The 22,944-nt window shown below is 40.4% G+C and overlaps 3 protein-coding genes across 4 annotated transcripts; 1 reads left to right on the top strand and 2 right to left on the bottom strand.

Annotated features, from left to right (window-relative positions):
* Positions 1-4,374: 4,374 nt before the first annotated feature.
* On the top strand, positions 4,375-12,467 carry LOC115681095 (aspartic proteinase 39). Its single transcript, XM_030604937.2, has 10 exons — positions 4,375-4,788; positions 5,079-5,208; positions 5,304-5,551; positions 6,356-6,583; positions 7,872-8,034; positions 8,117-8,190; positions 8,902-8,989; positions 10,202-10,277; positions 11,703-11,774; positions 12,096-12,467. Exons 1-10 carry the CDS (start codon positions 4,562-4,564, stop codon positions 12,254-12,256), a joined length of 1,467 nt encoding a protein of 488 aa, XP_030460797.1. The 5' UTR covers positions 4,375-4,561; the 3' UTR covers positions 12,257-12,467.
* A 673-nt stretch (positions 12,468-13,140) lies between these two features.
* LOC115681097 (uncharacterized protein At1g05835) lies at positions 13,141-14,342 on the bottom strand. The gene is given in 3 exon segments (XM_030604941.2): positions 13,141-13,769; positions 13,892-13,968; positions 13,970-14,342. Coding segments are annotated over 3 exon segments (561 nt in total). The 5' UTR covers positions 14,146-14,342; the 3' UTR covers positions 13,141-13,461.
* Positions 14,343-15,284: 942 nt separating this feature from the next.
* On the bottom strand, positions 15,285-19,552 carry LOC115681096 (probable protein phosphatase 2C 33). Of its 2 annotated transcripts, XM_030604939.2 has the most exons (6): positions 19,513-19,552; positions 18,896-19,298; positions 17,787-18,164; positions 17,510-17,627; positions 16,605-16,828; positions 15,285-15,986 (listed from the first exon to the last, which is right to left on the bottom strand). In XM_030604939.2, exons 2-6 carry the CDS (start codon positions 19,148-19,150, stop codon positions 15,750-15,752), a joined length of 1,212 nt encoding a protein of 403 aa, XP_030460799.1. In that variant the 5' UTR covers positions 19,151-19,298; positions 19,513-19,552; the 3' UTR covers positions 15,285-15,749. The 2 variants fall into 2 exon arrangements, with proteins under 2 accessions (XP_030460799.1, XP_056165931.1); XM_056309956.1 differs by lacking the exon at positions 19,513-19,552 and having other exon boundaries at positions 18,896-19,359.
* Positions 19,553-22,944: the final 3,392 nt, after the last annotated feature.

Raw genomic sequence — 22,944 nt, forward strand, 5'->3', positions numbered from 1 at the left:
CACAATTATCCGTCCAAATGAACTGGTCTTTTAATAAAAAAATGACACCTCAGATAAAATTTTTAATTATAAAAGTCATGTAATTTCTCTACCCAAAATTTTTCGCTTGAAGCACTTAAGTAATCTTTTTTTCTCCGATTTGGTACTTCAGTGAACCGGCAAAAATTTTTGGCACTAAAGTGAGTGCCGTGCATAACTTTTGACACTTCTAGTATCTTTTTCTCCTAGACATTTCTTTTTTAATTCGCATTATACTTAGGATAAAACTTTAATCATTTCATGCATGTCTTTAATTTTAAAAACCAAAATATCAGAAAATTTCAAGTTTTAAGAAATAGCATGCTATTACATTCTAGATCTGCATCACGTTGCATATAGCTAGAAATCTTGCATAGCATAATTGCCCATTTCGCATGCATTCATTCTGGAAATCATATCAAACAAGTATTCATAAATAAATTTTTATTCACATTTAGAAGAATCATATTTGTGATAGTTATTCGTGCTTCATATAGAATAGGAAGGGGAAAAGTGTAAGAAAAGTCATAAACCTTTTACATTGATGTCAATTGAGTCCTAAACCTTTTTTAGTGCCAATTGAGGCATAAACCTTTTGTTTTTGTGTCAATTCAGTCCTTTCGGCTAATTTTGGCCAGATTTTGCCGACATGGACGTCGGCTGGTCACTGGCGCTGATGTGGATAACTTTTAATAATATTTTAAAGGGATAATGACACAAACAGTCCTTGAATTTTGATTCAATGTGCAATTTGATCCCTAAATTTTTAATTTATTCAATATAGTCTCTGAACTTTAACCCAATATTCAATGTGGTCCCTGATCTTTTATTTTATTCAATGTCATCCCTAAACTTTTGGTACATATTCAATTCAGTCCCTAAACTATATGAAAATGTTCAATATAGTCCATAAGCTTGAATTAATGAAAAGGATTGCATTGAACATTTTCATATAGTTCAGGGACTAAATTGAACATGTACCAAAAATTCGGGGATGATATTGAACAAATTAAAAGTTCAGGGACTACATTAAACAAATTAAAAGTTCAGGGACCAAATTGCACATTGAGTCAAAGTTCAAGTACTGTTTGTGTCATTTTGCCTATTTTAAATTTTTTGAATTTTTTTTTCTTTTTCTTTCCTCCCCTCCCTCCTTCCCCTAGCCAGTCGCCAGTGAAAAAAAAAGAAAAAGAAAATAAATAAATAAAAATTCAAAAAATATTAAAAATATTATTTAAAATTATCCACGTCAGCGCCAGTGACCAGTCGACGTTCACGTCAGTAAAATCCGATCAAAATTAGCCGAAAGGGCTGAATTGGCACAAAAATCAAAGGTTTATGACTTAATTGACATCAAAAAAAGATTTATGACTCAATTGGCACCAATGCAAAATGTTTAAGATTTTTCTGACACTTTTCTCTCCTTTCTTTCACCCACACAAGCACGTTCTCCTCCGTGCACTCATTTTAATTATTTCTTATTTTTTTATTTTTTTTTATTTTTCTTTCTCTTTTTTCTTTCCTTTTTAAAAAATCAAAATTTTTATTTTTATTTTCTCTTTTTCTTTTTTTTCTTTCTTTCTTTTTTCCTTTCCTTCTTTTTCTTTTTTCTTCTTTCTCAACCGATCGTCGACCATGGCGATAGACCACAGAGTCATGGCAAGCTCGCTCAAGGTCGATGAGGTCGAGCTCACCCGAGACCGGAGAGCTCGCTCACAGGGACTCGCGAGGCTTCAAGCCTTGCTAGATCAGGCAAGCTCGCCGCAACTCGTGAGGCCTCAAGCTCGCAAGTCGACGGTGAGCAAGCTCAACCTTGCGGAAATGTGGTGAGGCTTAAGCTTGGCTGAGGGCGGTCGCTGTGGTCGACAACCAGCAAAAGAAAAAAATAATAAAAAATCGATTTAAAAAAATAAAAAATTATTGAAAGCAGTGTATGAAGGAAAATCAAATTAGATTTTTCATACCAAACGGCGGAACATATCTTCCAGGTCTTTTTCAGATTTCAGCCGAACATCAAAAAATTATCATTTTCCTGAAAAATAGCTTTCTCGAAAACATTTTCCAGAAACGTCACATTTTTCGCGAAACGAACGAAGCCGTTTCCTAATTTTTACATGTCATTCTACGTTAGATAACATTTTAAGTATCATAAATTACCATTTAGAATTTTGCATACTAAGCAAGTATACTCCATATTCTTCTACAGATTTGCATTGAAGGAAAGTGATTTTCCATTGGCATGCATAGCATTCCATTTAAGGTCGGTGATATTTATTTGCCATTTTTAGAATTTAGTTGTGAAAAGTAGAGTATTTTAGAATTCATGTCCATACGGGAAAATTACCTTAAAAGTCCTTAACTTATTGTATTTATATCAATTCAATTATAAACTTTTCAATTTAGCCAATTTAGTTATAAACCTTTTGTCGATTTGCCAATTTTGGTTGGAAATCTCTAACATGGAGAATTTTTCTATATTATTTTTTAAATTTTATGATTTTTTTTATTTTTATTTTTTTGAAGAAAATGAAAAAGAATAATAGTAATAATAAATTCATAAAGATTAAAAACACCAAAAACTTAGAAAAATTGTCTACATCAGTATCGGTCATGCCACGTAGGACGACTAGAGTTGACTAAATTGCCACGTCAGTAATTTCCGGTCAAAATCGGCAAATTGTCAAAAATTTTAAGAATACATTGACACAATTGAAAGATTTAGAACTAAATTGGCAAATCATCAAAATGTTTAGGACTAAATCGGCCAAATTAAAAGGTTTAGGACGGGATTGAACTGACATAAGTGCAATAAGTTAGAACTTTTTTGTTAATTTTCCCTTTCCATGCACGTCACATTTTGTTTACATGGTTGCGCTAGTTCATTTTAGGAAATATTTTTATCTTGTCTTAGAATTTAGTTTCCTATTGTGGGCATTATGGCAAATGGAGGTTCTGCCTTATTATTATTAATTTCTTTCACTGTATTATATTGATCCATGTTAAGAAACTAAATTACACCAAAATTGCCTGTTAAGGCTTTCCTTAAAAGAGAACAACGATACCAATCCATGACCTTTAGTTTTATCTAATTTAATAAAGTTTTTGTAATCAGATTCTCTTATTCACAGAGATGAAGAGATCTCCTGTGCTTCACCCGGTTCCTAGTCGGCCTAGTAAATAAGTTAATGGCAGCTCTAAAACAGTATTATATTAATGAGAGAAATCAAGTTGCTACGGTCGATAGGGTTGCGGAAAACCTCGTGTGAAGTGTAAGCGCCACCTCGCAAGAGAATTATTTACGCCCACCTAATTACCCGTTAACTCTCTTGGGATTCAAATAGAGAGGGTCGCGATAAATCCGAATCATCAATCCATGTCTTATAACCCCACTTATCCATGTGCACGGTTCGGTCCGGACGACAAGATTTTGGCCGTCCCTATCTTTTTTTCTACCCATAACTTTGATCTTTCCAAATGGGGCAACTTTGAGAGTGAACGTGATAATCATCACGGACCCATTATTTACGGGAAAATTATCCAAAAAGTCCTAAATTTATGTCCTAAACATTTCAAGTTTGCCAATTGAATCATAAACCTTTTCACTTCTTGTCAATTGAGTCTATCCGGTCAATTTTGACGGGAAATTGTTGACGTGGACGCCGGCCTGGCCACGTGGCGCTAACGTGGACATTTTAAAATAATATTTTAATAATTTCCTAAATTTTATGGTTCCTTTTTTTTTCCTTTTCTTTATTATTTTTTTTTTGGGTTTTGGAGTTAGGGCCGACCACCCTCGCCGGCCCACCCTCGCCGACTCTGGGTGAGGGGGTTGCGACCCTCGCCAGCTCTGAATTGGCAAACTTGAAAGGTTTAGGACTGAATCGACAAAAGTGTCCAGCCACCCTCGCCGGCTCTGAGCGAGGACGCCGCGGCCCTTTTCAGCTCTGAATTGGCAAATTTGAAAAGTTTGTGACTCAATTGACAAAAAAATAATATATTTAAGACTTTTTGGACAACTTTTCGCATTATTAGCACCCTGAATCGAGCACCCATTGCATTCCATCCCAATTAACGAAACACAAATAAAAATTTGTTGCCCCTCAAAAACAAAAGAAAGAAAGAAAGAAAGAAAGAAAGAAGAAGAAGAAGAGAGAGAGAGAGAGAGAGAGAGAGAGTGGGATTTCAAAGGACAGCAGCTGACTTTACAAACAAACAAATAAAAATGTCATCTTTACGGGTTTGGGAAGTTTGAGGTCATGATGGTCCTGCCCAACCTCGTTGAATCATCCTCCTTCCCCCTCTCTCTCTCTCTCTCTCTCTCTCTCTCTCCAAAGCCAGCACAAAAAAACACGGCCTTTCTCTTTCTCTCTCCTCCTGTCCTCTCTCTCTCTCCCTCTCTCTCTCTCTCTCTCTGCGCGCAGAAATTCAGAGCCCGAGGAGGAGGAGGAGGAAGAACAGGAAGGTGGTGGAGGGTGGTGTGGATCGGCGTATACCCAATATTTGAATTGTGGAAGCTGAGGTCGATATACCCCCCTTCCCTCCAATGTTACCCGCCCTCCTCTTCCTGACGTGGGTCCTCGCGGCGAGCTCCAGCTCCTCCCCCGCCGCCGCCACCGCCGCCAACTACGGCGTCTTCAGCCTCAAGTACCGGTACTCCGGGCAGGTGAAGTCCCTCAGCGTCCTCAAGGCCCACGACACCCAGCGCCAGCTCCGCATCCTCGCCGGCGTCGATCTCCCCCTGGGCGGCATCGGCCGCCCCGATGCCATCGGGTAACGAGTTTTCCCGTTTGCCCCCCCCCCCCCCCCCCTCTTTGTCTTGGGTTACCCTTCGTCGGATGGGTTTCTTGGAATTTTCCGTCCCTCCGGTCGGCTTCTGCCGGCGGTCGTTGTTGTTGACTTGCGCGACTCCCTATTAGGAGCTGGTGATACGCGATTTGGTGTGTGTTCTTGCGTAAGGAAAGCTCGGTGTCTTGATGATCAGACAGGGCTTAGTCATGTATAGGGGCCAATTCCTTTCCAGTTTTGTGTGGGAACTGATTTCTTGGTCTGGATTGTTTTAGGCTTTATTATGCGAAAATCGGGATTGGAACCCCTGCGAGGGACTACTATGTACAAATCGATACGGGGAGTGATCTCATGTGGGTCAATTGTATTCAGTGCAGAGAGTGCCCCAAAAGAAGCTCCCTCGGCGTACGTAGATGCTTTCGTCTCGCAGCTGTTCCTTTGTTCTAGCATTTCTCGACTCGACGATTCTTTGATCTGATTCATTGTCTTTATTCTATTAGATAGACCTCACGCTGTATGATATAGAGGACTCGGACACTGGTAAACTGGTCTCCTGTGATAACCCGTTTTGCATAGAGATTAGCGGAGGTCCCTTGACAGGTTGCACCGCTAATATGTCTTGTCCATATATTGAGATATATGGCGATGGGAGCTCCACCGCCGGATACTTTGTAAAGGATGTGGTACAATATGCTCAGGTATCTGGAGATCTCCGGACAACAACCGCAAATGGAAGCGTTATATTCGGGTCAGTTTCTTCTTCCCCGTAATTTGATCACCACGTAAGTAATATGCTAGACTGCTAGTAGGGTTATTGGTCCTTCAGCTGGATAGGAGCATCCTATGCCATAATTTCTAGAACTTGTCACTAGAAGAGGGGTCCTCGGTACATAATAAATAGTTACCTTGATGCATATTCAGTGACTGCTTGCATTTTCCTAGTCTTGGGAGATACCATGTTGGTGGCAGATCAAGGTAGCAAATTATTCACTTGCACTGTCTTTTCTATGAAGTATGGAAAATATATTTCAGGACAGGTCCCCTTGTCTTTGATGGTTGTGGAAATCATTTTACGTGGAAGTTCAATAATTGTTTCGGAATAGGGATTTAGCTTTCTTGAGATGATGCCTTAGATTATGTCCGTTTTTAGCTGAAAGCATACTCTAGTTCTTAAAAATCAGATATTCTGATGCATGCCTCTTTTGTACAGGGGCGGCACCCCCTCAGTACCCTTTCAATGAATTTTGTCTTAACATTAAAAGAAGAATGTGTCTTCTGTTTTTGTGCTTCTATAGCTAATTGACTGTTGAGACGGATGTATACTTTTGCTTTTAAACTACCTGTCTCAGTACCATTATAGGTGTAGTGGCATATATCGGGAGAAATAGCGTAAAGTAAGGGGTATCACGGACAAAGTAGCAATTGACTGAGTGTTTTGGTGGTTGGTGAGTGGAGGGGGTGTTACATATAAGTTACAGTGAGGAATTTGTTGAAAGGTCTAATACATGCTCAGTTCAGTCTTTAAAATGGTTTTGCTGTTTGTGACGTATAGGTGTGGTGAGAGACAATCTGGAGATTTAGGTTCAGAGAATGAAGAGGCACTTGATGGGATCCTTGGTTTTGGAAAATCAAATTCATCAATGATTTCACAGCTAGCTTCATCTGGAGATGTCAAAAAGATGTTTGCTCACTGTTTAGATGGTACAAATGGCGGTGGTATCTTCGCGATCGGACATGTTGTTCAACCAAAAGTGAATACAACTCCTATGGTTCCCGACCAGTATGTTTTCTTCTCCTCTTCTTTTGGGTGCTTTGATGCATTTCCAAGTTGCATATCTTTTAAAACGTCTTTATTTAAATTTTAGTTATACTTTTCTCTTTGAGTGGTTTCCTCCTTTATACTCTTTCCTTCGTATTAAATTGTTTAACTTCTCTAGATAACTCTTAGTATCACTGGCCAAAAAACCCCTGATATTTGTGGATAACTTTTTGTCCTTGTCCAAATTTTAAGTCTTGCTGATTTAATTTAAGTGAAAAAGGTAACTCTAGAAGGACTTCTCGATTTGGTACTACGATCACTTGGCACGTATATGATGTTAAAGCAATTGTTAAAGAGCTTCTAGCATAATTCTAGTGTGCTGGCCCAGGGCAAGACTTTGCCCCGAGTTTTGTGGACCATAGTTTCTTACCCAAGTGGAGTCATGAGGCTCACTGTTTAGGTGCTATGTGCCGGCTCAATCATGTAACCATAGAATTGATCCGCCGTGCTCAAGGCCACCCTGATATCAGATGAGAATGGAGTTCATACATGGATTACTCAGTTTCCTCGGAAGAAGTTTTGTCTTGCTATAAATATACCCTATTATGGGCCCGTTTGGTTCGGCTTTTCAAATGCAACTTGGGGGAATGCAAATACCTTTAGGTGAAAGCCACTTGGGGAAATGCAAGTGGTGTTTGGTAAAAAAAAATTTGTGAAGCTACTTTGGCCTAAGTAGTGTTTGGTAAATTTTTTTTTTGCAAAGGGCTTTGGCAATTTTTATTCTTAATATTCCGGTTTTGCCCCTATTACTATTCATCTTCTTCACCGGCAAGGGTGGCCGGCGAGCTGGCCGGCGACGGCGGATCTGGCTGGCGAAGGCCCGGCGAGGGGCCGGCGAGGTCGCCTGACCTAGGCGACGGCCGCCTGGGGTCGGGCGACCGCCCAGGCGACCTCGCCGGCCCTTCGCCGGCCACCCTCGCCGGCCACGTGAAGAAGATGAACAGTGACAGGGCAAAACCGGAAAATTGAAATTTGAGTGAGGGCAATTTGGGAAGGAAAAATAAGCTTCAGCATTCCAATGGCATTCCAAATGCTGGCTTTCGGCTTTCCGAGTCCGGAAAGCCGAACCAAACGGTTCAGCATTTTGGGAAGGGGCTTTCGAGGCCGAAAGCCCCTTCCCAAAGCTGAACCAAACGGGGCCTATGTCATTGGTTTTGCTTATGGTGTTGTTTCTGGATGCCAACTTTAGTCCAGTAATTTTAACACATGCTAAGTCAAGTTTATATAATCTCTTCCCTAATATTTACAGGCCACATTACAGTGTCAACATGACTGCAGTTCAAGTCGGTCTTCAGTTCCTAAATCTTACAACAGATGTGTTTGAATTAGGAGACAGAAAGGGCACCATACTTGACAGTGGTACAACCTTGGCCTACCTTCCAGAAATTATCTATGACCCTTTAGTAAGCCAGGTCTGTGGTATACCAATATGTCGATGTTCAGTATTCTCTCATATTGTTCATTTAGATTTATTTGTGCCTTTTTTGTTTTCAGATTGTTGCTCAGCAGCCTGATTTGAAGGTCCAGACGGTTCGTGATGAATACACTTGCTTCCAATATTCAGAGAGGTATAGTGTATCTATAGCCACATTGATACTGATCCATCATTCAGAAAAAGGCATTTTGTAGTTATATATGTTGCATCTGAGTTTATAAATGTTTTTGCCCTGTAAAGGAATTTATAAAGGTGTCAGGAACCTGCATAGTGCTTTTGCCAATATCAACACATTCCTAGGGGGAAAAATGAAGAAAAAGAGGTCTAGATGGACTAGCAAAATGTTTTCCTGTGGGAGATTTGAGATCCCCTCTCAGCCAAATCTCTGTCCCAAAGCAAAAGAGGATTATGTTCTGCAGTTTTTCTTAAAGCCATTGTAGCATTTCCGGTTCTGACTTAGTCTCGTTTCGGTGTCAATTTATGCTGAAGTGTACTAATTCTAAAACAGCTCTTTTAGGAGGAATTGTTCCCCCTTAGGGGCAAGGGATCTTTTTTGTGCATACCAACTACTGCCACTGCTTCTGGCTTTCACAAAAGCCAATAGCTGGTAGCTGATTTCACAAGCTCGAAAGAAGAGAAAAGATTACGGTGTCAAAGCTCTTTTTTTATTTGGAAAGAGTTTCCAGGGGATGTAATCTTATGTCGGTAGTATTCACATGATTTTGACATTCTTCTAACTGCCAAACATAGATTTTTACATGGTGGTATACTGCATCATGTAGCTTTTACCTTTTATTGCACAATAACTATATGATCTCATTCATGTATGTTTCTCCTGTTGCAGCGTTGATGAAGGATTCCCTAATGTCACTTTTCATTTTGAAAATTCGCTCACTCTGAATGTATATCCTCACGAATATCTATTTCCTTATGTAAGTATGATAACCGACAATCTCTACATGCTTATTCAATCTCTGCATTTACCTGTTTAATGATGCCTTTCCTTGGTTTGAATTTTAATATGCTTAACTGTTTGTTATACTATGAAGGGTTGTGGACCTTATTTTTCATAGAGAAATAGAGGAACTATGGGTCATGATTCTTCTTGGAGAAAGATAAATGACTTTTGACATTGATGTCATGGAGGTTCTTGATAGTTGATATCCTAATAAGGAACTGGGGTAATCACTTTCAATTTGTTGCTTATAATATGAAAATAGAAAATTGGGAAGTTTTCCAAAATCAAACAAGGCCAAAGCTGCCAGGGATCTGGGACTCAATTCATTCTATACTATTGGTCCTATTTGTCTGTATATGTCACTTACGGTAGTTATAAAGTAGTCTGGAAGCAAATGAGGAGGAGCTCTGAAATGTCGTGTAGTGTTGAGCTGTTGACTCTGTTTCCTCCAGTGTTGTTGTGGCAAGAGCCTGTCTCTTGTGGCAACTAGAGCTGGTGGAGCTCATGGTAACAATATGTTCATTTGAAGGAAGAGGTTCCCTGGTTCTGTAAGAGCAGGACCAATTGGTAGAACTTTAGAGCTGGTCTTAAAAGGGTTCCATTGAGGAGCTCTGGTTTTCATGGAGATTAATAAGACAGGAATGTATCAATTTGCTACCTATTTGGTCACTTAGAACTCCAAATGTTTTGTGCATAGTCTGTAAATAATGCTGCTGATTGCACATCTAAGCGTACACCCTGAATTGAGAAAAATAAATAATGAAAATCTGAACTTTATTTCCTTGCTTCTGCGAAGGGAACTAGGGAAAATAAAAAAAAGTAATGGGTTAATGGGTGAATAAGATGGATCAATATTTCATTGTAATTTGTAGTAAATTACAGGTATATAATCTATCATCGTGGCTTGCACATAAATGTGTTTAAATTTCACTGCCATTCAATATGCAAGCAGGACACTATCAAATGGGATTAGACTGAGGGACTATATTGTGTAGGGGCTGAATGAAATCTCAACCGATGTGTAGGACCAAATAGTGTACTTTTCTATTTGTGTGATATTTGTTATATTGGGCTAGTGGAAAGATGGGTACTTACCTCGAGTTTATCTATTCACCTTTCCTATTTTATGCATCTATCTTTATTTCATTCATTTGAAAGGTTCATTTTCCCAATACTGGTTTCACAGGAAGGTTTATGGTGTATTGGTTGGCAAAATAGTGGGATGCAATCTAGTGACAGAAGGAACTTGACACTTCTCGGAGGTATATCACTGTGTAATTTTATACGTCTTCTTACAGAACCCTCATTGTTGTATTATCTTTTCTCCTTTACTTGGAAATTTGATATTTGGCAAACATTTATCACCCAAGCATTTTCGTGGCTGATATAAAAAGAGCATTATCTTGGACACTCGATTTCTGCATCCAGCTGATCTCTACAGTGTAAGCCTTGTGTCAGAGGTATTTTCCAGAGATGTCAGCATTAGTTATCCCTATAGCTGTTGCTAACAAGCTGTCCTTAAGACAAAGGACACTTGATTTCTACCTCTACGTGATCTCCACAATGTAATCCTCATATCTGAGGTATTGATTGTCCCAGAGGTGTCAGCATTAAATGATCCCTATAGCTTTTACTGACAAGCTCTCTCTCTCTCTCTCTCTCTCTCTCTCTCTAAATTAAGTGTTGATGCCTTATTGGTTCCACGATTTGAGGTTTCAATACCTTACAAACTGATGCCTAACTGTGCAATCTTAATTTTCGTTCTGGCAAGGCCTTGATTTCAATGTTCTAAGAGGACATAAACTTCTCTTAGGAGGAAATAATAGTAGACCTGTCGATAGCATGTCAAATTCAGTGAGGATGAGAAAGGCCTTGAGCAGGCACTTCCTAATGAAACTTTCTTTTATGGGCAATTCTGCTCTAGTTTAGAGACGTGGTCATCTCAAATCCTCCATGGTTCTCAAGCTGAACTTGTCATGCCATTCTTATCACAATTAACCATCAATCTCTCTCTTTGTCAAGGAAGCTGCCTATCATATCAGAGAGTGTGCTGTGGCCAACAGCATGCTCCACTGTACATCAAAAAGTTATATCTTTTTGGTGTCCCAGTTTTCACCATATTGTGGCAGCAGGTTATATTTAACCATTTGGACTTGAACTTACTTTTCCCCGATTGTTTGTTCTAACCTCATAATTTGTGTGTAATGCTACTTTACCCTCTTAAAATTTGTGATTCTGCCTCCTTACTTACTGAAACTACTGGCTGCTTCCACTTGGGTCTTTCAATGATTAATTAATTTATATTGTCGCACCTTTCTTATCTTTTAGTTAAGGCTTTTAGGTCTTTAGTCCTGTGAAAGTTGGTTTAATTGAGATATGTGACCAGATTTTTGTGAAGAAAATAAGTGTATGGATCATCTTCAGCAGTGTTCCTAGGGACTGAAATTGAATGCACACCATTGCTACTTTTATGACAGTTAAAGATTTTGTTGTGAGTTATGTTTAGACACATTAAACACAGAATTTCTTGTACTCAAGGTCAAGAAGCCTGATATCTTGTTTGGTCCATCACTGTGCTGCCGTGGACAATGCCATCCCATATTTTCACTGTCAAATGCTATTATATCAGTTCTTTTCCTGTACTTAAAATAAAGAATCTATGCTAAGCTTCATGTGCTGCTCTGCAGATTTAGTGCTTTCAAATAAGCTTGTTGTGTATGATCTGGAAAACCAGGCCATTGGATGGACGGAGTACAACTGTAAGTACCACGTCACTTTTCCACTGTTGTTTATGGATCTTTTCTTCGTTCCACTATGTTTCCATTGAACTCGTATAAGGTAGGAATATGCTAGTACTCTCAAGTTGTAGGTGAGATTTGGATGTTAAGGTCTAAATTGGACAGCTGAACAAGAAGCATTTGCTTTTACACACTAGTCTTTACCCTGGAAGGTCTTGTACCTTGTGTATGTTTGGTTATATGGGAACAAAGAATGTGGACATTACCATGATCAATGATTCTATAGTACTTAAGGTTAATGAGCAACTATTCCTGTTTCTTGACTATTGTTGTTTCTTTCAGGCTCGTCAAGCATTAAGCTGCAAGATGAACACAGTGGAACGGTACATTTAGTAGGTTCCCATTACATTTCCTCTGAAAGCCCTTCCTGTGATGTAACGGCGTTGGTTGCCTTCATTTTACTAATGACGCTGCTGCAGATATTCATATACCAAAACATGTGAGAGTCAATCAAATAAAGGTGAAAGTTAACTTATAGGGAAGATTGTTAAACTGATTACACGACTATGAAGTAGGCACTTTCGACGATTGGGAGTGATCATGGTTTGCCCGAGCATCCTAGGATAATGTAGTGTCACTTTAGGTTGATAATTTTTGTTCCAAAAGTGAAAATCTTATATTCCCCATAGTTAATGCATGTATAGTCTCTCTCTCTCTCTCTCTCTCTCTCTCTCTCTCTCTCTCTCTCTCTCTCTCTCTCTCACATGTGCAAACAATTCTATGAAAAGGCCAAGTAATCCGAATATAGATATTCCTCTCTGATTTTAGTTCTGCTGAAGCCGTGTTGGAAATTTTTGCTTGTAATCTCTTGAGCATTCTATAAACTGGACTTGCAAAAAATGGTTCTGACTTGTCTTTTATATTACTTTTCCTGCTAGCCCAAAAAACAATCGGTTCTTTAGGTTCCTTAACTACACTGTAATTACTTAAGATCAGACTCTGACATCCGGTACTGCGGGTGCGCAAATGCCTTTTATCTTTATATGAATCTGACCCGACGTATCTTCAGTGTGGGAAAAAACTGAAATTAAGGGACACATGAAGCTCAAACTTTAGTTTCGTCATATACCTTGTGATGTTGTTCAGCTGTAACATTCCCTATTTTGTTATTGGAGGCTCAGTGTCTAAACCAATTCCGAAGAATTGAGCATAGTCGCTAACTAAATCACTACTTACATCATGTCATATACTAATGTTAACATCATAGTCGGCAGCGTTGATCATTCTCTCTGCATCTACTAGTTAAATTCTTGCATCTCACTTTTGTTTATGATCCTTTTGCGGACAAGAGGTGATCAATACCGGCAAACTGTTGCGCAAACGTTGGTAAACACAGATGATAAGGTCGTAGTTGCACTATAGTTACAAGGTGTTACATAAGGTGGATATGCCTCCAATTTGTTCTCGTACTTGGTTTCTCTAGGTTTCGGCATTAGACCTATCGACATGCTTTTACAGGTGTTCTTCCTTGTGCATGATCGGTCATACATTTCACATGATGGTGCAGATGGCCCCAACTGGGTGCACGCACTCGATCTATCTAATAATAATCCACAGAAATCTCTTTTTAGAGGGAGTTTTTGGCGGGATTTTGCATACGCCTGATCATATTCCACTATAGTAAGCGAGATACAAATTGAATCTAGCCTCACTCGCATTGGAAATCCCAAGAACTAGGGTTCAAAGAGTACTTGAGGTGTGCGTAGGTGAAGGAGAGCTTTTGGAGGGGTGGCAACGGCAAGCCTCCGCCGACCACGCAGTCGTTGCGATCCACCACCTTGAGCAGCCTCGGGCTGACCAGGGACTGATTGAAGCTCTTGCATTTGACGTGCACGTTGATGACCGGACACATGGGGCAGTTGTTCTGCACTTCGACCCGGAACTTTGGAGGATCTCCAAACCCAACTTGAGTTTGCTTCACCGTCGGGCCGTTGGCGGTGCACCTGGCTCCCGATCCTGACACAAAACGAAACGGTTAGCATGAACAAATGTCGTTGACACATGCGTTCGTGCCGCACAAGGAGAGAGAGAGAGAGAGAGAGAGAGAGAGAGAGAGAGAGAGAGAGAGAGAGAGAGACCAAACTGAAGGAGACTGGAGAAGGAGATGAAGAGCCAGGGGAGGAGAGCGAAGGATGCTAGGCTTTTCATGTTGAGCGAGAGAAAGACTCTGGACAAAGTGTTTGAATGATTGTGGTGTGTCCTTTGAGTAGCATGCAACCACCCTGATGTATATAAAAGCATTTGGGAAAAGAAGATTAGCGTGCGTGAACGCTTGTTCTGTGGATGAGATGGTAAGCTGATACACAGTCACAATGAAATAATGCATAGCCATTCAAGAAAGCGACAGCAGAGAGAGAGCGAGCTAGCTAGCTTTGGTCACATGTAAAGTTCAGAAGCAAAAGGGGAGGGCCTGGCCAATAATTCTTCTGTAAAAGAAGATGCGCCTGCAAATCCCATGCATGGCCCCTATCTCTCTTTCTCTCAGTCACATGCTCTGGTTCACCATCGTAGTGGCAAGTCCACGAGAGACCATCACGAGACCGAATTATGATGGGGACGGGTCATGCGAAAGGGGTGGGGGAGGAGACGCGCAACGGAGGAGAAGTACTTGCGTGTCTAATTAGTACATTTTTCCTGTCTTGGAAAGCAACACTGTCGATGCACAAATGTCGTGCGTCGGGCATGGTCGGCTCACGCGCTTCGCGACTTGTAATCTGCAAGTCACAGGGAAAAGAAATTCCCCGGGCCTTTACCCTACCCTTCGATGCTTAAATCAGTTCGTATGTTGTCATTTATCTCGAAGCGAACTCACGATAGGTTGATAGTTTGTATGCCTGTCATTTCTCTCAAGCGAACTCACAATGGGTTCGTAGTTTGTATGGACTTGGACCATGTTGACTCTGAACGTTCTTTTCTTTCTTGTGCACGAAATCGTCCCTAATGTATTTTCCTATTCTCATGCAATATAATTTTAGTGATCTGACTCAACTAAAACCCAAGCCAAATCCACCCAATTACTCACATTTCGAGAGAGTACGTTGATCAAACCGCCACCGCCATCACTTCATCGCTACCACTCTAGCTTCACCTCGACGTTGCCGCCACTGCCGTCAATGGATCTTTTTCGATCTTGACCGCAATTAAGCAACCATCTCCATGTAGCTAAATCCCGACATTCGAAGGGAGGGAGCATCACAAAGTCCGCGAGACGCTAATCACATCGCGGTCCGGAGTGTAATCGACTTAATCAAACTCGCATTCCTCTCTTTCTCTGTCTTTTCCTTGTTTGCTCCTTGGGCTACAGAGACAACCTCGGATCGTATCTTCAACAAGTGAACCTTATCTAACAACCTTAAAAAGATGAGGAGGACACGTCGAAACGGGAGAACTGCAACTAAGGTTTATCCAAAACAATATGCACAATAGTAGGGAAGAGTGAAGACAAAAATCGACAACCATGACTCTGAGAAATCAAATCCGAAACAAAAGATGATATCACTTTTCAATAGTTCCACTTCCCAATAACTTTTTCAAAAAGAAAGATTACAGAAGAAACCAAATGAAGGCCAAATGGGAACAACAAGCCGACCCAGGACAAAAACAAAGGCCAGTGCCACCTCCCCAACCAATACAAAACCCCCCACCCCAAAAAATGAAAAAGAAAGAAGAAGAAGAAGAAGAAGAAGAAGAAGTCCTTCATCCTCACTTTCTTCTCACTTTCTTCGTGTATGAATACAACTGGTAAAAGAATCGAGTAAGATATCGAAGAATTCTATGTACTTGATGAAGAATAATCAAAGATCATCAGGTTGCTGACCTCGAAACACCACATCCAGAGAGCCATTGCTAAGAAGGGAAGGCCTCAGATGATGTCGAACCCACTCGTCTTTTTTGTTCAAAACTTTGAGGCGTACTCACCACAGGGCGTTACCACTTTCAAGGGTTCTCTTGAGGAGATACCATTTGCTCCTCGGATGCAGATTGGGAAGTAGCGTAATTGCTCGAATTTGAATCGACGAAGAGGCAAATCACAGCACAGTCGTCGACCTTGGCATACGGATACTTGAGCCTCCAAGCTCGAACGGCTGACTCAACTAGGGTTCTTGCAGCGCTTGACCTCGGTGCCGAGGCCACTATGTCTACAACTTCCTCGTTTGAGAGGACATCCCAAATCTGTCAAAAGAGGCAAGGCAACAACAACACGTGAGTTATTTAAACATGAGCCCTGTCTACCTGAATTTTCGAGTATACAAAGCCACATTTTCTCTTTCAGTGTCCATCTGGTAATTTCTATTAAGAGGACAATTATGTTGAGAACTCAGAGAAAAAAGAAAATAACCATAACAAAGTTCGGTAGATGACACTAAAGCAGTAGACAAAGCTTCTTTCCATCCAGTGCAAAGATGAGATGCTTGTAATAAACATTTGTCCGAGAAGACATGTAATCATCTCCCATAGATGCGTGCATAAATGTACAAAGTCAAAGTTACTTCTCTTTTTATAAAACTGAGCTCAATAGTCAATCCTCCAAAGGCCATTATGACATTTTATAGATCGAATTTTTGTATTATAGTAATGCCTTCTTAAGGCATCGCCACTCCATTTTAAGAATGTGTTTTCATTTCAAGACTTGATATAATTGACATGCTTTGAAGTAAAACTACTCATGACATACCCATGGACATAATGAACCAAATTAGGAGAAGATAAAAGGCTTGAATCTGAGATCATGTAGTTTTCTTCACATATCACTCAAAATATCATGATAATAAATATTGGCAGACTTCTTACCCCATCAGTGGCCAACACTACAAATTCATCCATATCAGTGAGGCGTCGATAAAAAATCTCGGGCACGGAAATCAAACCAAAGTCTTTTAGGCAGAAGTCTCCCAATGCTCGAGCCATGGCAAGACCAGGTGAGTCACAGTAGGGAAGCCATACTCGCGCAACCTCAGGTTCATTTTGTAGAGCAAAAACTCTCCCTCTACACAGCCTGATTCTCTCAAATTCTCCTGTAGGACGAAAAGACAATTTGAAAGGTGCACATCTTGTAAACTGGGAAGTTTTGAATTTCCTTTGCCCAACACAATATATTGCAGAATCTATTATCAAGGAACACAAAAAGAGAAGATCATCACTGAGCAACATGTTCCCAAAAGCGTCCTAAGCCACATCAATATCTCCAAAGTCTTGAGCTAAATAAGAAAATCATGAAGCTTTTAAAGTGCAAATCTCCCAATATTTCCTCTGTGAAAATCTTCCCCTCCTCCAGTGATCTCATATGAGGACAATCATTTCTTAGACATCTGACAGAATTCACATTAGGGAAATAGCATACCGTGGAATCTGAACTAGAAATACTGACCAAGAAAGCTTTGTAACATCCAATACACCAGCTTACAACACATTATTGTGCCTAATTCCTCTCATAGTGGACATCTATTTCTTCTATGTATATGAGATTCCAATTTTCACAAAACATGAAAGTTTAGTGACCATATTGGGCCAACCTAACACTATCTTGACAACATGTCTGCCTCTCACATATATGCATAAACAACGAATGTAAGACAAACACAACAGTTCGAGGAAAAGAAGAGCAGAAAGTACAACTCCTGGTAGTCAATGTTGTAGCAAAATTGCAAAGGTATGGTCCAAGAACATTTGAGAGAGAGAGAGAGAGAGAGAGCTACTTGGGAGATCCGGTTTGAGGTCAACAGTCAACTGGACAGCAATCAGAGAGTTATTTTCATCTCTGGTACCCAACACAGCTCTGGAATCCCCAACATTTCCAATCAGAAGATCGTGACCCTGCAATGTCAAAACAAAGTGAAAACATGAGTAAATGATTAAAGGGGAAAAGTTCACATGATAGTAGATGGCTATCGCCCAATAAGCTTCTCAACCTACTTAAAAGTGAACTGACTACATATTTCATGCCTTTTCTTGACGGCAAGTATCTTAACTTACCTGTTTGACCAAGGTGACTGCGGTTGTCCCACTGCAATAGCAATCTATCTGTGGGTGAAGTTTGAGCTCTTTGTCCATAACCTTAAAGGCCTTCAAGAACGACTCCTTCAATGTGAGAATATGACTCTCACTATGCTCGCAGTTTGGAAAGGTCTTCAGATCCTCGATAGTCTTTATATAAGGCTCTTCTGAGTTCATACTTCCCATGGCACTTCTGCTGATATCACTAAACCCATCTGGGCTGCTAACTTTCAATTCCCATTGAGCACTCAATTTCAAAGGGAGAGAATCCCTAACCTTCTTAGCTACCATATGGCCGAATGGACCATGGCCATCAAAAACGCCACAAAATGTAGTATCTGCTTTGGAGCCGAAATTCTGTGGAGAAAGTAAAATTAGAGGTGAAACCTAGGTAAAAAAAAAGTCAAAAACAGACATTATTTTATCTATCAAGACACGTTGTTGGATCTGCTCACTTCGTTTTATCAAAGGCCTTTAGCTTACCACTAGGCAGCTGTCAACATTAATAATGATCAATATTTCTTTTTTAAGCACATCTCCCTGGAAGCCATAATAGACAGTGAGGTGAGTATCTAAGCGTTCATTCATTTTCTACTGCACAGAGTATCTATACGAAAGTTACATTAAAAAAGATCAAGTACAAATTGAGACATAAATACAGGACTCATTTGCAGCATGTCTAGAGCACATAATCCAGTATTTTGTAATTAAAATCAGGCTAACATATACCGAGTCACAGTACAATGTCAAACATTTACTTGCATCATCATTAATTGGCGGTAATTTCTCTAGAATTTATATTCCCCACAAATATTGCAAGCAACCACACAAAACAATGGCATAATGGTTGTCCAGAGATAAGATTCTCACAGCAATGAATTATAAGCCAGCCTCATCTCTTGTGTACTCTTCAATCTTGTCCATCTTTGATTCTATATGCTGCTAAATTTTAATGATCCAAAACATAATAGCACCAAATATTTGGAACTGGATTCAACGTCGAATATCCACAAGAAGAGATTGGTACTAGGTTCAGAAAGGATATTTGTTAAAGATAAACCAAGTAAACTGTCGATGGACTAACGGACCTCCCAAACAATCATGGCATCCTGGTTAGCCCCTTTCTTGCCCTGCTTGGTGAATAGAGATGCCGCATCGCTCGACCCGTTCAAAAACATCCTTCCCGGAATCTGGTGCAGCCACATCTCCACCTTCGACTCGAACGAGGAATTCCTCCTCATCTGCCTATTCCGAGACGAGCTCTTCCCCTTCGTGCCGCCCGAGGAAGATGCCGGGGCACAGGGGACGGAGCTCGCCCCTGCCCCGCACAGGCACGAGCCCATCCCCAACAAAACGGCCCTCCAAATGTTCAGCAAGCACTCCAGTCCTACCAAACACTCCGCATCAGAGCCCCGCCGTAACTCCACGATGGCCTTATTGGTCGCCGTTTTGGCTCCCGCGGAAGAATCAACCAATCCCCAAGTTTTCTATCTACAGCCAATCAAACAACGCACGACCATCAAGCCATAATCTTACGGCTTTACCAACAAAGTAACCCAATAAAACACAGGACCCACCAGAGCCGCTGAAACCAGGCCACGAAGAACCCACGATAACCCGAGCACGAGCACGACACCATTACCAAGAGAAAGACAGACAAAAGAAAGAAGAAGCCAAAGATTTTTGCGATGAACCCACTAATTACCAGGAGATTCGAGGACGAAAAACCGCCAAGCCTCTTCCCCGGACCAGACGGACGGGCAGAAGAAAGGGGGGCCGAACCAGACCCGACCCGAATCAGAGAAACGGCCGCGGCCGACCCAAATGGCCGACAATTCGGGAAAGGACACACCCCGGGATTTCTTCCCTGCTCCCGGTCTTCAGCCCCGTTGCATTAACTGGGGGGTGTGGTGTGGGGGGATGGGTTTTCGCCAAATTCGTGAAGCTACCGGTTCCCCCGTCTCAGCAGAACCCAACAAGGACGACGATGATAAGATGTCGAAACGGCAAAGGGGAGGGGGAAGAAGAAGAAGGGGCGGGGGCGGGGGCGGGGCGTCGTCTCCGGATTGGACTGAAAGAGAGGGAGGGAAACAGGGAAAGAGAGAGGAGGAGGATCGAGGATGTAAGATGAGGAATTTGCCGCGATCTGAAGGAGGGAGTCAAAAAAGAGAGAGGAGGCTTTGAAAACGAAGGAGGAGGAGGAGGAGAAAGATAGATGGCGATCGTCCAGGATGCTTTCTTTTGCTCTTTAGTATTTGACCCGATCGGGGTTCCTCTGATTTGGGCCCCGCTCTGTCTCTCTCTCCCCCACCCCACCCTCTGTGTTTCGGATTTATGAGCCACGTTGGTGTCTGTCTTGCATTTAATATCAGAGAAAAAAAAAAACCCCCACTCAAAACTATGTTTGTCGCGCCGTAAATACCTCGAACTTTTTTTTTTTTCCCGTCGATATCACGAAAACCCCCCTAAATTAATAAGCTTGCGGTAAATTTACCCCAAATCGGTATATTTGTGACGAATTTACCGTGCGTTAATTTCCGTCAAATTGCTGAGTTAGATGACACGCGACAGTTAACGGGTGTACCAGTTGAGGTTTTACACTCCGTTTGTTATGGGTGTACTAGTTTGGAGTTTTTCGTGGTACGAACTCCTTTTTTTTATCACTGAAAATCATAAGCTACCCCGAACTTTTCTTTATGTCATAAAAAAACCCCGAATTTATACCGGTGTGACAAATATATCTTGGTTGGAACTGAAATAGAGTGTATGGCTTATTCGTGGTGTTTTGCATCATAGCGGGCATGTTTAGAAGTTTTGGTGAAATGAAAAAAAATTTTGGGGTATTTGTATCGCGGTGGGTATAGTTTGGGATTTTTTGTGGCGTTCGGTCGTCAAGAAAAAAGCAATCTTTGTTGTCCTTTCGGCAAAATCCGAACACTGTCTGATTCTTAGAAAAATTGCAAAGATAATACATTGGAGTCTGACCCGCTAACGATTCTGCATATATTCACAAAAATTGCACCACGGAATTTTGGATACAGAGCGAAAACGTGAGGCATAAAAATCTTCCAAACACGAAATTCCTACTTTTTGGACATTCTTTCGTAATAAAGTCACTCGAAGATTTAAGGAAGATTGTTTTTACATGTCATGAGTGCCTCCCTTGAAAGGAAACTGTTGAAGAAACGAAAATATACGGGACAATGACACAAACAATTTATGAACTTTGGCTCAATGTGTAATGTGGTCCCTGAACTTTTAATTTGTTCAATGTAGTCCCTGAATCTTAACCCAATATACAATGTGGTTCATGAACTTTTAATTTGTTCAATATCGTCTATAAAATGTTCAATATAGTTCATAAACTATACGAAAATGTTTAATATAGTCCTTCCATTAATTTAAGTTCATGGATTATATTAAACATTTTTATATTATTTAGGAACTACATTAAACATGAACCAAAGGTCCAGAGACCACATTAAACAAATTAAAAGTTCAAGGACTACATTGAATATTAGGTTAAAGTTTATAGACTATATTGAATAAATTAAAAATTTAGGGATCACATTATATATTAAGCTAAATTTCAGGAACTATTCGTGTCGTCGTCTCAAAATATGCCAATATGTCTTAGTGACTATACTTTATAAGAAATTTCGGAGAGTCGGGTAGATTTTGTAGTTCTTGGCTGGGAAAGAAGGAGAGCTACGGTAACAGCCGGGTCAACCACGGCGCCATGTGGGCCAACCGTGTCGCGCCGCGTGGGACCCGCTGTTCGGTATCAATGCGCGTAGCGGCCGTCAACAGTGGCTGCCAGATAATCTTGGTCGTGTGTGGAATTTCTTGATTTTTTTTTAATTTTCGTTTTTTTTTTTTGGGGAGGGGAATAAGTTCGATTATTGGTGTACGTTTTCTTGCTAGGGATTTTTGGGGATTTCCTTCCCAAAAAAAGGAACGAGTTTTGGACTTTTTTTTTTATAGGAAAACGGGCTAAAAACGAATAAATAAATTTAACATCCTAAATCTGCTATCCCTATTTTATCATCTAATAAAACATGAAATAACTCTATAGAGGATAATGAAAAGAAATTAATATTCAAGCGCTTATCAATTCCAAGATTAACAAGTTTGTTTAAGTAAATGCAAAGTATGTTTATCCAAATTATTTCCTAATTAATCCCACGGGTATTGAAAAATTCATAAGCTCATTCTGAAAATTGTCCTATTTTTACGACAACGGTAATTTGTCGGAACCGATCATCCTATTTGTGGACATGGATTATTAAAGAAAAATTAGGTTATGTTTTCTTGATGTTAGGAGTAAACAGATATATGAATATCGATACGATTGATGTCGTGGCTTAAATGAGCTTCTTTTTTTTTTTTGTAAATAGTTTGGAGCATCTACATATATAAGTTGCGTATTTTAGGAGAACGAAACGAGTTCATCTTTTGAGCACCCCCTACCTAAACCTTAAATTTATCTTAACTCGGGTGGTCTAAACGGGACTCCAAACTCGTTACATACTCAGCTAGAATGAAACCCGTGCAAAGCATGGAAGGCAGTGATCAAATAAAAGAACCTAATACTCCAATGCACCGATATACAAAAAGAGGTATTACGGTACAATCACATTCAATATATCGTATCGGCATAACTACTCAGATACACTTGATAGATATTTAAGGCTCGAGATCAAATAAATGGAAATACTGATGAAATTACGAAGTCGCATAAGATGACTAGCACATCATAATCTCAGGATCAATTGACACTTCATACTTAAGATTGGTTCAAGTCCCATCGTGTCCTCAAGCTGACCAAGTGTGTCTCGATTACAACGGGAATGGGTGGGTCTTATGAGGTAGTGAGTGGATAATGTGGGTCTTATGAGGTGGTGAGTGGATAAGGGACGTAAAACCCTTTTTGAGTTACGTGTTAAACATCCTCAGGCATGCCGATTGCCATACACGTTATGAATGAAAATAAAGTAAAAATTTCGGGGAAAAAATTGATAAAAATGGTTTCTGAATTTTGGCTCAATGTGCACGTGATCCCTGAATTTTTAATTTGTTCAATGTGATCGCTGAATTGTCACTCGATGTGCAGTGTGGTCCATGAACTTTCAATTTG

The sequence above is a fragment of the Syzygium oleosum genome, unplaced genomic scaffold (genome assembly GCF_021117445.2).
Source record: "Syzygium oleosum isolate NSW1041296 unplaced genomic scaffold, Sole_v2.1 Sole_v2.01, whole genome shotgun sequence".
Taxonomy (NCBI): Eukaryota; Viridiplantae; Streptophyta; class Magnoliopsida; order Myrtales; family Myrtaceae; genus Syzygium; species Syzygium oleosum.

What these genes read in the sequence shown, in the direction of transcription:
- LOC115681096 (XM_030604939.2), bottom strand. Translation starts at nt 19,150, where the DNA reads ATGGGCTCGTGCCTGTGCGGGGCAGGGGCGAGCTCCGTCCCCTGTGCC. An exon ending in ATGCCATGATTGTTTGGGAG is followed by an intron (nt 18,165 to 18,895) that starts GTCCGTTAGTCC and finishes CTTTCTCCACAG; the next exon opens with AATTTCGGCTCCAAAGCAGA. An exon ending in CAGTCACCTTGGTCAAACAG is followed by an intron (nt 17,628 to 17,786) that starts GTAAGTTAAGAT and finishes TTGACATTGCAG; the next exon opens with GGTCACGATCTTCTGATTGG.
- LOC115681095 (XM_030604937.2), top strand. Translation starts at nt 4,562, where the DNA reads ATGTTACCCGCCCTCCTCTTCCTGACGTGGGTCCTCGCGGCGAGCTCC. An exon ending in AATGGAAGCGTTATATTCGG is followed by an intron (nt 5,552 to 6,355) that starts GTCAGTTTCTTC and finishes TGTGACGTATAG; the next exon opens with GTGTGGTGAGAGACAATCTG. An exon ending in ACTCCTATGGTTCCCGACCA is followed by an intron (nt 6,584 to 7,871) that starts GTATGTTTTCTT and finishes TAATATTTACAG; the next exon opens with GCCACATTACAGTGTCAACA.